The sequence below is a fragment of the Perca fluviatilis genome, chromosome 22 (assembly GCF_010015445.1).
Source record: "Perca fluviatilis chromosome 22, GENO_Pfluv_1.0, whole genome shotgun sequence".
Lineage (NCBI taxonomy): Eukaryota > Metazoa > Chordata > Actinopteri > Perciformes > Percidae > Perca > Perca fluviatilis.
The window spans coordinates 10,744,196-10,756,357 of NC_053133.1; the positions used below are offsets into that span (position 1 = coordinate 10,744,196).

The window sequence follows — 12,162 nt, forward strand, 5'->3', positions numbered from 1 at the left end:
CAAGTTTAAGATGAATCACCATACATATTTTTACAGGAGGAAAAAAGGAGATTTTGATAGTAAAACTACTCAAAAATGACACATGTATCTCATCTATCAAAGGATAAATGAGTAATTAACACAGGGACCCATGACTACAACTGGAGATGTGTTTTATATAGAATTCATTTCACTGAAAAATATTTTAAATAATATTTATATATTATATATTATATATATGTTTATATATATTTTGTTATTTATTTCAAAAAGCCCTTCTCTCGCTTCTGAAGGAAGAGGAAATGTTAGGTATTTTTTTTCAAATTGTAACATCACTTTTGGTAACGTTCGCCTAATTATAACATTGCAGTCTATTTTTACCATTTTTTTTTTTTTTACCATTAGTAAAAATGTTTAGTAACTCAGGAGTTGAAGAGAGGAAAATGTGACGTCACCCTCCTTCAGGGAAGTGTTGACTGATTGGCCACGCCTCTGTGCGCGAGGAGGCAGGCAGGAACGTGAACGTCGGGTGGACTAGAGTCTGATTGAATCTGCTTAGTGAAGAAAGTACACCAGAAGGAAACAGTCTGTCGGTGTTACTTGCTCAATTTTGACAGCTCATTCCCTTTAAAATGGCGTATCACAGTCCATACAGAGCTCCCCCGCACATCAACGCGCCTCCGGACCAGAGTTTTCTGTGGAATATCTTCCAGAGGTGAGTGGGGAAAGGCGGTTTGTTTCGCCGCTGTCTGCCTGTCTCTCACTCCGCTCCGCATTGAAAGCTGCTGTCGTTTGTAGCGCGAAGAGGAAGAGATTGGGGCTGGGTGGTGGTGACACGAAATGTTTCATTCACGGCTCTTTCTTTTTTTTGTCTTTACTCCAATGTCTTTATAACTATCATTTTGTCTGAGAGCAGTGTTTTACAGTCAAATCTAGTGTAGTGTTACCTTTCAGTTTTGGAGCTTCCTGGAGATACTAGTGCAGAGTGTACAACACGCATAAACAGCTATTCACGTCACTCAGCCTGTGTGTATGTGTCAGTCACAGAGCTTTAGAATATGCATTGGCGTTACATTGTCTTTTAATTAAATCACAGGCTATCAGCTGGCTCAATCCGTGAACGGTCTCCTAGAGCAATCTGAGTTTAGAAACTGGGGTCCTAGGACCTCCAGGAGTCCTTGAAGGCTTTTATTCTGGGCTCTTCCGAGAGTCAGTTAAATTTCAGATTACCCATTTAAAGATAGAAATATGAAAGAGTATTTCATTAAGGAATGTTTCAGCTGCCTGTGTCTGCACCATATCTGCACCAAGTCAGCAGTGAGAAATCCTCTTAAGATGGGGGTTTCCAAAAAATAAATTCTGACAGTTGTGAGACGTGAGTCTACATGACGCAGTGTGTATGTATTATACATATATGGGAGGCTGACATGAATACATTGGAAACCTCTGGCCAACATAACCATAGACTGTATTATTTGTTCTTAAACTGATGTTACACTATCAGAGGCGCTTTTCAACCGCTGACAGTCATCAATTTCACCAAAAGTGTGTCAGCAGCTGGAAGGTCACAGTAGTAGGCAGAGAGGGAAATAGTTGATATCCTATGGCCCCTGGTAATAGTAAGCTATAGAGTTATGTAATACTGCAGAGAATTTTTTCCTACTGCTTTGCTTTCCCACAACATTGAGATGCTGCACGCATTGCTAGGCTTAAAGCACCCTTAACAAATTATTAATGTATGGTGCACAGCCTCTTAGAAATCAGTTTGGATGTACACCTTATGTCCCTTATATCTATCTAAATTTCTTTTCTTTCTTTGTTTCTATTTGTCTCTCACACATCCACAGTCACACAAACAACGCGTTTGACTTATGACTGTGTACACACTATGGAGTCACCGTCACTTAAAGTCATACAAATAAACGAATATGACTTTCATGAACACACACACAGTCATCCCTCACATGAGCATTGTGCTGCCTCATCTGCTGCTCCTGGAAAATATCTGGCAGAGCGGTGCTGGAATTCCCTCAGTCATGTGTTCAGAGTCAATAGAGCATAGTCGAAGTGGAAGGCCTCTCAATCTGTGTCACACACACACACACACACACACACACACACACTTACCATTTTATGACTCACCGTTCCACTGTTGCACCGCCCGTGGGTATTCATTCGATGTAACTCTCTTTATCCCCTGTCTAATCATGAATGTGTAATGACAGGAGAAGAAATTAGTCATTCAGGTGTTTAAAGGTAGGCTGCAGTGCTGTATTCAGCCTCTAAGTTTTGTCAATTAAAAAAAAATAATAATTAAAAAAAATATATATACAGTATATATTCCATTCTACGACTTGACACTGCGTAAATAATGAGTAAGTCAATCCCTCCTGTATTGCCTGCTTTCTAAATAATGGTGTTGGTATGACAAAAATGTTTGCACCCAACCCTTTCCAGAGCCAAGAACAACATCAGGCTTTGAGTTGCATCTAGATCAACAGTACAGATGTGTTGCTATGCAAGCACAACAACGTGTTCACTGACTGTCCGCTACTGCTGGATGAAAACTGAACATTTTGGGAATGACAACATACTCAAACCCTGTTTGAAACCCCGTTAGTAACACGTTGGAACTTGTGGGAAGAAAATGTGGTTAATCTAGAATAGAACATACAGTAAAGCTTGATGTGATCACTGCAACATGTGGACGGTGTAACCTGAATCAAAGCCATGACTTAATCCACAAGCTGGACCATGAATCAAAAAATTTAGGAATACTAAAACAATAGAAATGGAAACTGGCTGTTTTGGACACCAGGACTTAAGGTCCTGTGAATGTAGCTTTAATTTGGACATTTCTTTCCGTTATGGGAGCCACAATTACATCGTTTATGCGGAAAGTAGGGCGAGCTTTGTTCCGCCAGCCATATTCCAACCTGATTGCTCAATAGGAAACAGTGAAACATGGGAAAATCTGAGCAGAATAACTGAGCCATGGTGTTTTATGTCAGCCTGCTGTTTTACCTACAAGTTCTGTATTTGACAGCGGGAAGATGGACACGCCAGATGGTTAACTGTCTGTGCTGCAGGCAAGAGGGAGTTTAATGATGTTCTCACTTTTTCAGCTCGCTTTACGTCGAGGTCTGTTGAGGTAACTTTACCTGAGGTTGTCTGTTAGAGGTAGAGGAAAGGAGAGGAAGAGGGAGAAAAGGGGAGAGCTTATTCGGAACACACATACTTCTTTGAGTTAATCTATCAGTGTTTGGTAAAGGTTGTGTACCCCCACTGCTTGCACCAATCCAACCACTCCTCACTTTCAATGTGACAAAGCTCTCATTTATGGAGGCGTGCTGAGAGCTGTTTTCTCTTCAAGGAGAGCAGTCAGGTCTCCTTATGTTTGTTTTTCTTTATTTAAGTGGGGGAAGGTAAAGCGAGCAGTACACACAGATGTATAGCTGATCTTGGTATAGACAGCCATGAAGGCTGCAGACATGGAGATATAACGGCACGGAAAGCGTCACAAGGAGCGGGAAAACCAGCCCGCAAAGTCAGCACTGGGCCGGGCCTGATGTTTTTTTCCTGAGGGGGGTTCCCCGTCTCCTCTCCTCCCTCTTCTTCTCTGCTGGTATTCGACTTGTGTCTGTTGACTGTGCTCTATGTCGACAGGTTGGGCCAGGCAGGTTGCTAAGAAACAACTGAGTCACTGGTTTGACTAAGCTACAATTCCTTCATTTTGTGTCACAGTCCAGCCTCTTAATGTTTTTGTCTCTGCATCTCAGAGAAAGGCTCTTGGCTGACATTTGTAAATGTATCTTAATAGCTACGTTGTCAGCTGCCTTGTATTTAGGGAGAGGGTTTAACGGTCAAAAGAAAAATGAAGAGCAGAAAAAATGTAGCTTTGTTTTGATCTTATTTCTGAAATCTAGATCTCTTTGTCATGAATGTATTTTTATCTGAGGGGGTTTCCCTCATGCTTGATCATTCCAAACTACGGGCATGTATTTTTCATGACCTAAAACTGCTAGATGTTAGTCAGGGAATATTGCCCTAAGAAGATATTTCAGAAAGTGTTTCTAAGCTGTACTTTGACTCAGAAAAACTCCTAGAGGTTATTGAAAGTTATGAAAAACAGCTATTATTCATTTACAATAAAAGAATAAGTTACAGATGCATCGTTGTATTTCAAGTGTTGCATACGGTAACTTAGCCTACTTTGGATGGTCTTGTGAGCTAAACCGGGTCCCTGTCACTCTGCCGCGAGCCAAATAATTAAGAGTTTGTTGTAGTAACCAACGTCGTAATAACATAGATTCATATAGCGCATTTCATGAAACCCACGGACACTTTACACAGGTACAGGGGGACAAGGGAACAGAAAATAGTAGGCCAACACAAACACAGACTAAAAGGAATAAACCGCCCGCGCTAAATGGATGGGGGGTGTAATTTAATGTAGGCTACTGAAGTACAACCACATTGCGCATTGTACAGTTATTTTATGAATGAAATAGAAATATTACATACCTGAGGGCCAATTCAGGGTGGGTTTTTGTCTTTTACAATCCCGTAATTTTCGTCATCCGTTGATAGCCCTCCCAAAGTTGACTTACATTATCGCAGATTGTCTTTCACTTTCCCTTTTTAGCTTTTAGTAGTTCTTTTAATTTCCTTTTTTTCTGTGATGGTCCTGTCCCAGTATCAACCATAACTACAACAGATAACTTCTAAAATAACAATAAAATACAATTTGGCCTATATAAAGAAATCGCCTGCTACCTTAGACCTGGCTGGATACCCAACACAGGCTTTTCCGGTGTTAGAAAGAAATCTGTGACCCAACCGAATGTGTTACTGTAGCGCCGTCTACCTGCCGAAAATCATTCTGTGACTTTGTGGGAAATATCGGACCCGAGCAAAGGCTTTATCTAATAACTATATAACAATAGCGTTCTTTTCACTGTTAGTCTCGTTTGCTGTTACAGGTCATTTAAGATCATTGTGTGAAAAATGACGGATTTCAGAAACTTTAAAAAGTTACATACAGTAACTTTAGTGATCCTTTTGAGAAGATGGAGCCAAGACGTAGACATAACCAGTCACTCAGTATTTGTCCATTATAACTTGACAGCCTATTTATATTTATTAGTATGATAACCCCTTGAGATGAATCATCTCATTTTCAAGGGGGTCCTTAAAACAATTAAACAGTAAATACAAAGCACAAAATACATTCACACATACACACAGCACTCCCAAGCCCGACTGCTCCAACACCAACTGATCTTATGACCTAGCTTTAGACACTCAAGTGTGGCTTTGTCGTCCTTTCTTTTATGTCTGCCACAGCCTCCCTAGAATAGGTGTGCACTGCACTTTTCAGTTCTTCCTTTAAATACTGACACATAATTAAAACTAGACTCTTCACTTAAAGGTATACTTTGACTATTTTAAAACAGCTCTGTGTCATTTTTGTGTAAGCAGTGTGTGCATAGAGCTCCCAGCGGAGCGGAGCAGTGTAGGTCTGTGTGTAGGATGATGCGAAGTGCATCGTTTTGTGTCTTTCGGCGGACCTCTGTGAAGCGTTTTGCGTCTGCCAAACTGCCAACACAAAGATGACACAGAGCTGGATTTAAATAAGCAAAATATCTCTCTTTTCAGAAGGGGCACCCGAACCATTATCGCATCAGTAACCCCAGGAGGACTTTTTTTTTTTTTTAATCATCTCTTTACCTAGCACGACTGCCAAACATTCTCTGGTTCATTAGCATTAGCCTCTCTAATGTGATTTTATTCTATATTTTCTTTGTTTTCTATAACTGTAAACTGAATATCTTTGGGGTTTCCACTGTTAATGTGACAGTGACAGTTGTAGATTAGTTTTCTGTCGATCGACTAATTGATTAGTTGACTAATCGTCTAAGATATAAACCCCACCTCACCTAATCCAACATACTCAAAACTTCATACCCACTCCCTCTCATATCTATAACACAGTACCACGACTCACAACATTTCATACTATAATCACAAAAACACTCATCAGACACACACTTACACACACACAGACACGCCTATTCATACACACACACGCACCTCCCCCACCCCCATTGTAAACTGTCCCCTGTAGCGTTTAGTCAAATACTGTCTTTTTATGTTTTTTGTGTTCACAAGCTCTGTTTATGTATGTCAAATAGTCTGTATGTTACATGTTGTTTTTTTTTACACTAATTTGGATTATGTAAGGTTTGTGGGTTTTTGTAATTATTTGTATATGGCAAAACCTGGAGAAGTATAGGTATTATAGAAGAACACACACACACACACACACACACACACACACACACACACACACACACACACACACACACACACACACACAGAGCTTGTCAGGCTGGTCTCAGGGGAGCTACTAGCGTACAAGCTGCCTTGTGTGCCCTGATCACAGAACTCCATTCATATTCTCAGTGAGCTGTTGAAACACTAACACGCGTTCAGGCGGATAAAGTTTCAGTGTTGATGCCCACTCCTATTGTGTGCTGGAGTGGGTGGGTGTGTGAAGTGGTTAATGCAGGCGGTATCTAATCTGTGTTTTCCTCCCCAGAGTTGACAAGGACCGTAGTGGAGTAATATCAGACTCAGAGCTTCAGCAGGCCTTATCGAATGGTATGTATCTGACTGTTCTGCCACTCCCTTTTTGTTTCTTTCTCCTTATTTTTGACAATTTGTGCTCTGTCTTTATCTCTTATTCTCTCCTTTCTGCTGTCTTCTTCTTACTTTTATTACTCCCTCTCTGCCTCTTTTTTGATCCTCCCATTTCCTCGTTACACACCATTGCTCTCTGCCACTCTTTGATTGAACTGCCAAGCTTAAGCAGAAGAATGGATTGTGATTTTATTTTTTTATCCCAGAGTGGCAGGTGAACTGAATAAAAATGAATGGAGTTTTATTTTAGTCCCATGACAACACAGAAGTGGGCGAAAAGTTTATCAGTGCAGCTTCAAAGAAAACACTCTGCCTCAGCGTCCCTGTGATGACAGCCGACTCAACGCTGTAACGGCTGGTGGTTGAAAGTGTTGGTGTGTGGAGGAAGGACCAGGAAGTGGTTTCTACCCTTAGTATAGAAATCAAACCTCTGGCCAGGGACGCAGTGAGAGTTATCACACAAGAAGTGTTATTGAATGGAATCAATAAGGGAGACATTTAAAAAGTTGGGATGCTGGCTTTTTCAAAATGAAATACAAGGGCAAAAGTGTAAGGAATGGATTAACCAGTGTGTTTGCCTGCTCTGACGTAAACTACAAACATTAGCATATCCCAAGTAGCTAACCTTCTACAGTATTTAACTACAGTAGAAATCCTGCATTTCATGCTATATTATTTTGTAGGGGTTAGTGGTTCTGACTAGCACTTCCACTGTAGAGTGTTTCACCACTGTGGAAGCCTGGATGCTAAGAGTGTAGGCTAACGTTAGCAGCTCTGCCCTGCTCATGATTGGATTGGATTCACCCTATCCCCAGCCAAACCCATATTCTGAGCATTACGTTGGCTGAACACATTGGTTAGTCCTCATCCGAAAAGCCTTTTCTCTTGTAATGTTAAAAGGGAAACAATGTTTGAAAATAGGATCTAACCTCTCTTACTATTCAAGTATATGAGCTGTGCATCTGAAACATGTTGAAATTGTCTGAGTATAATCTATAAATTGTCAGTCTGAGCTTACATTTTTCCTAATCATTAAGATGTCCCAATGTTGTCTATTAGCCTGGATCCCGATCTGGGTCCTTAATATTGGGTATAGGCTGATACTGAGCCGATACAATACTTATATTTAACTAAATATATAATATGTAATATTTCTGCATTAAAATGCCCAAAAACAACTCTACCTATCTTATATATAATTCTTTTTTAAAGATTATTTTTGGGGCTTTTTGGGGCTTTACTACATAGGATAGCAGAAGACAGGAAAGAGGGGTGACATGCAGCAAAGGGCCGCGGGTCGGATTTCAAACCCAGGCCCCTCCGATAAGGACTGAGCCTCAGTATATGGGGTGCACGCTCAACCAGTTGAGCTACCAGGGCGACCCTTACATATATATTTTTATGTTGTGTACTTACATTATCCCAAATATTTCCAACAATGTTCAAACATTACAAATCTGTAATTTTAATTCAATGACATGGAGCGTGTCGTCTGTCAATGGCGACAAATAACCTTTGACCCCTCTAGTTGCTCTAACTTCCATCAAATCACATTCAAGAGTAATTGTGATTCATCCAATTTTTTTTTTCTGCCACACGGCAACATTTTTTTCATTGATTTGTTTCAAAATTGACTAAATGTGCATCATACTTTGCGTGTCTGCAAGGGTTCGCTTTAGTCCGTGTGACATAAATGTCGTCATCCGCCCATGTCCCCAACTGCACATGCTCCATCTCTTGTTTTACTCTCCAGTCCAGTTGGTGGCGTATGCGCCACTGGCTGGTTTGCCAAGAAGAAGAAAAAGATAACAAAAGAGATACTTCTTTTGGAGAGAGGTTGTGTGAGTATCATTCACCATTACCTACATTTATATAATTTAGTCTTTAAAAGAATACAAAGACAGCCAAATGGTGTTGGACTCCTGGCGAGAGATCGTGCAAACGCTGGTGGATCAGGAAATGTTTTCTGTGCTGCAGATTGGAAATTTGTCTGAGAAAGATTTAAAACTGAGATGAAATAATCAGCATGTAAAGGACCCAGGGATAGAACAGGACATAGTGGTGGAAGTGCAGTCACTCTTGGTCCTGTGTAGCTCAGGAGTAAGAGGATTCAAATCCTTGCAAGAAAAGTCAGTTTTACACTTACGTGGACTTAGAAGAGTAACAGGCTGATAAAATATCTGTTTTTATACCCACACACACAACACAGCACCAGCATCGCCTCTTTCCCTTCCTTAAAATGAGACAGCTGAGTTGAAATCTGGTAATGACTAATGGGACACATATTTAGGAGCACAGTAGACATTGTGGCACAGGTTGATGTTTGTCTTCTCATTAAAATATGTGTTGCCCATCAAGTTTATGGCTGAATTGCTCAGGCAGCGTTTCAGAGACTTCTAAACACATGACTCTCCTCAAAACCTATTTTTCTGGGCACTTCAGAGGAGAAAAATCAGAAGCGTTGAAGCCAGCAACAGCGGGAAAAGAAGCTGTTATCAAGCTGTGCAGTGGCTCTGGCTCAGCATACTGATTAGTGTGTGTGTGTGTGTGTGTAGGTGTGTGTTTGTGTAGGTGTGTGTTTGTGCATGCATGAAGGAACATGTGTGTTTATCGATAGTATTTTTTTTGTCTGCATTTACGCCAAGGGTCAGTAATAGCCTTTTTGTTTTTACAGACTTAGCTTGTATGTGCACGTTTTTCTTCAGTGATATAGTTGTATATGTGCGCCTTGCTGTGCGTGTAGTGAACAGCAGGTTTCCCGGTCCAGCCTCGGCCAGTTCATTAGACTCACTGTGATGAAATGGAGCCAGTGAAGCTGAACACATACTGCACTGCATCCTGTCACGCAGTTTGCTCGCTAAAGCCACCAACCCTGCCACTGTCTGTCTCGTGGCTCTACTGACCCTGCAAATACTGCTTTTATTTACATCACACCATAAACCAAGCTTTGTCTGCCTGCTGTTGTTTTTTTTTTTCTTCCTCCTGACCTCTGTCTTTATCCTCTACCTCTTCTTTTCTCCCCTCTCCTTTTCCCCTTCCTCCCTCAGGGGGGCAGAGAGTATCAAGGCCCAGGAGGTCTGGTAGCGAGGCAGGGGTTGTTGGGGCTTTGCTGTGGCTGTTTGCTCTTCTACATCCTCTGCTGTTTCTGCACCACTCTCTCTTATTCGTATCTCCCCTTTCAGTACCTTGCCTTCAATACCTGTCTTTTTTCTAAAAATCCCCCCATGTTTCTTTCTTACATTTTGACAGTTTGTCTAATCTTTTGCAGAGTTTTTACATATATATATATTTTTTTTTCCAAAGTGGAAAAAATCTGCCAACAGGGTGGGAGATTTTCAATTGTTTCTAAACCTGTTTCTCTTTTATCAAGTGGTTTGATGCTTCTGAGGCTCTTTGGTCATCACATGATGTCACTTTTTTTCTAGTGTTACATTCTACACTATAAGCATGACATTGTCTCTGGTGGATCACTCTTTTGTTTGTGTAAATTGTAATCCAAGAAAATTACATGACTACATGAGACTGGATGCCTCCTCTCCTCTCTTCTCCTCTTTTATCTCCCTGCATTCCTCAGGCGGATATGGCACAGACTCAGTGCCTTCTGTGTCCTCTGTCTGTTTGTCCTCTCTCACTCTAACTTTCTCTCTTTTTTGCACGCCCATGCTCCTTTACTTAGCCCCACCTTTTCTACTCTTTCTCTCTATTCACCCTCCGTTCTCTTCCCTCTCTCCATTCCTCTATCAGTCATGGGTGTGACAATATCCCTGACGAGACACAAATTGGCTGTGTGCCGCTGAAATGTATGTGCATGTCTGTGTTGTGTGTAGGCCTCATAGCTGTGCCATTTGCTAAAAATATAGATATTTTTGGCCTCCCTTCGCTCAGCAGTGAGTAGACATCATACCAACTTTCCGTCATGCTCCCCCACTTTCCTGCGCACACAGATTTATACTCCTCCTTGAGTTATTTATTTAAGCGTGTAGGAGCAGTAATAGCCACTAAAATTGCCGATACGATTGAGAGAGCATGGGCTTGCTGTGCAGAATGCACAGTTTGCTGAATGGCAGGACTCAATGAGTTCATTCCACAACTCTTACCTTTACACTGATTTATGGTATTTTGTAAAACTTGATTATGCTGGAGTTAGATGGCAGTGAGCATTTATTCTTGTTGGCTGGTGTTGAGCTTTTATAAGATATTTTTCCCATTATCAGTCTTTAGACCTGCTTAGTCTTTCTGTCTGCTATAGCTGAATAGTGGATGAGATGCTTAATGCGTCCACTGACTGTTCCACCCTGTAATCTTTAGCTAATGGTCCGAGGCACCAGTGCTGTTTATGAGTGACTAGATTCTTTGATTCCATGTCTCACACATCATGACTATAATTGACTGGCATGAACCACAGTATCAAACCGAAACTGAGAATGACCTGCTGACTGACCCATTGGCTAGTGACTATTACTAATGGGTTATGACACATGAGCGATGATTTGGCCTGTTCTCCTGTTCTGGTGTTTTTAAATAGTGTATATACACACTACCATTAAAAAAAAAGAAAAAATACGCTGTACAATGGTTCAATCAGACTGACAACTAAAAGTCATTGGTAAAATAAACTGGAAGCTTAGCATCGAAGTGTGTGCAGATTTGAATAGTAACAGGTTTCTGTTTCAGTGTCAAGTGCACAATAATGCCTATAACAAGCTGGCGTGTTACTTTAGTAAAGCTATTCTTCAAAATTCACAGTAGAAATAGGTTTCTCTAGGGTTAGCGCTGTTTCTAAATTACAGTTTAAACCTATTCAGTCTAACCACTGAGTAGACTGCAGAGGACCCAAAATAAAATGTAAAAATATATATATATATATATATATATATATATATATATATATATATATATTTAGTTCACATTTGCACCGTTGTAATACAATAATGATCGAGGGTCACTTACACTTTTTTGGACTTGGATAAAATCAAAGGGTATTGTGGCCGGGGGGGGGGTAATTACACAGTATTCTCTTTTTTTGCAACACTGTGGGGACATCAAGTAAATGGAAGTTTTTTTTAAATCATTTAATTCTTCTTATTTTGGGGCTAGAGCTATTTCAAATGTAAATGATACATTTGGTATCTGAATTGTACTGTTAAAATAAAATCACACAACTAGTTATAATATCCATTATTGAAGGATAGAAGAAAAACATCAATATAACCGGTGATCACAAACTTTTGAAAGCAACATACATAGCCCTCGATATATGTACAAAATATGAATTTCAGCGCTGAAAATACAAGGTGATGAGGATTAGGCTGATTTGAAGAATGTTAGTAGTGAGGGTGTTCATCCCCTGGCCATCCTGCATTAAAGTGATGGTTCGGAGTAATTTCACCCCAGGGTCCTTTGCACCATGACCTCGAGCCAAAGCGCATGGCTAATGGATCCAGTGATGTATCTCGTAAATGACCCCACTAATAATGCCCG

The 12,162-nt window shown here is 40.6% G+C and overlaps 1 protein-coding gene across 2 annotated transcripts in view; it reads left to right on the forward strand.

The window, feature by feature from the left end:
- The first annotated feature begins 482 nt into the window (after nucleotides 1-482).
- The window catches only part of pdcd6 (programmed cell death 6), a 24,524-nt gene continuing 12,844 nt past the window's right edge, over nucleotides 483-12,162 (forward strand). The window contains exons 1-2 of one of the 2 annotated variants that reach the window (XM_039790507.1): nucleotides 483-694; nucleotides 6,581-6,642. In XM_039790507.1, coding sequence (XP_039646441.1) covers nucleotides 612-694; nucleotides 6,581-6,642 — 145 coding nt within the window. In that variant the 5' untranslated portion in view covers nucleotides 483-611. The remainder of the gene's footprint in view (nucleotides 695-6,580; nucleotides 6,643-12,162) is intronic. The other variant, XM_039790508.1, reaches the window with a different exon arrangement.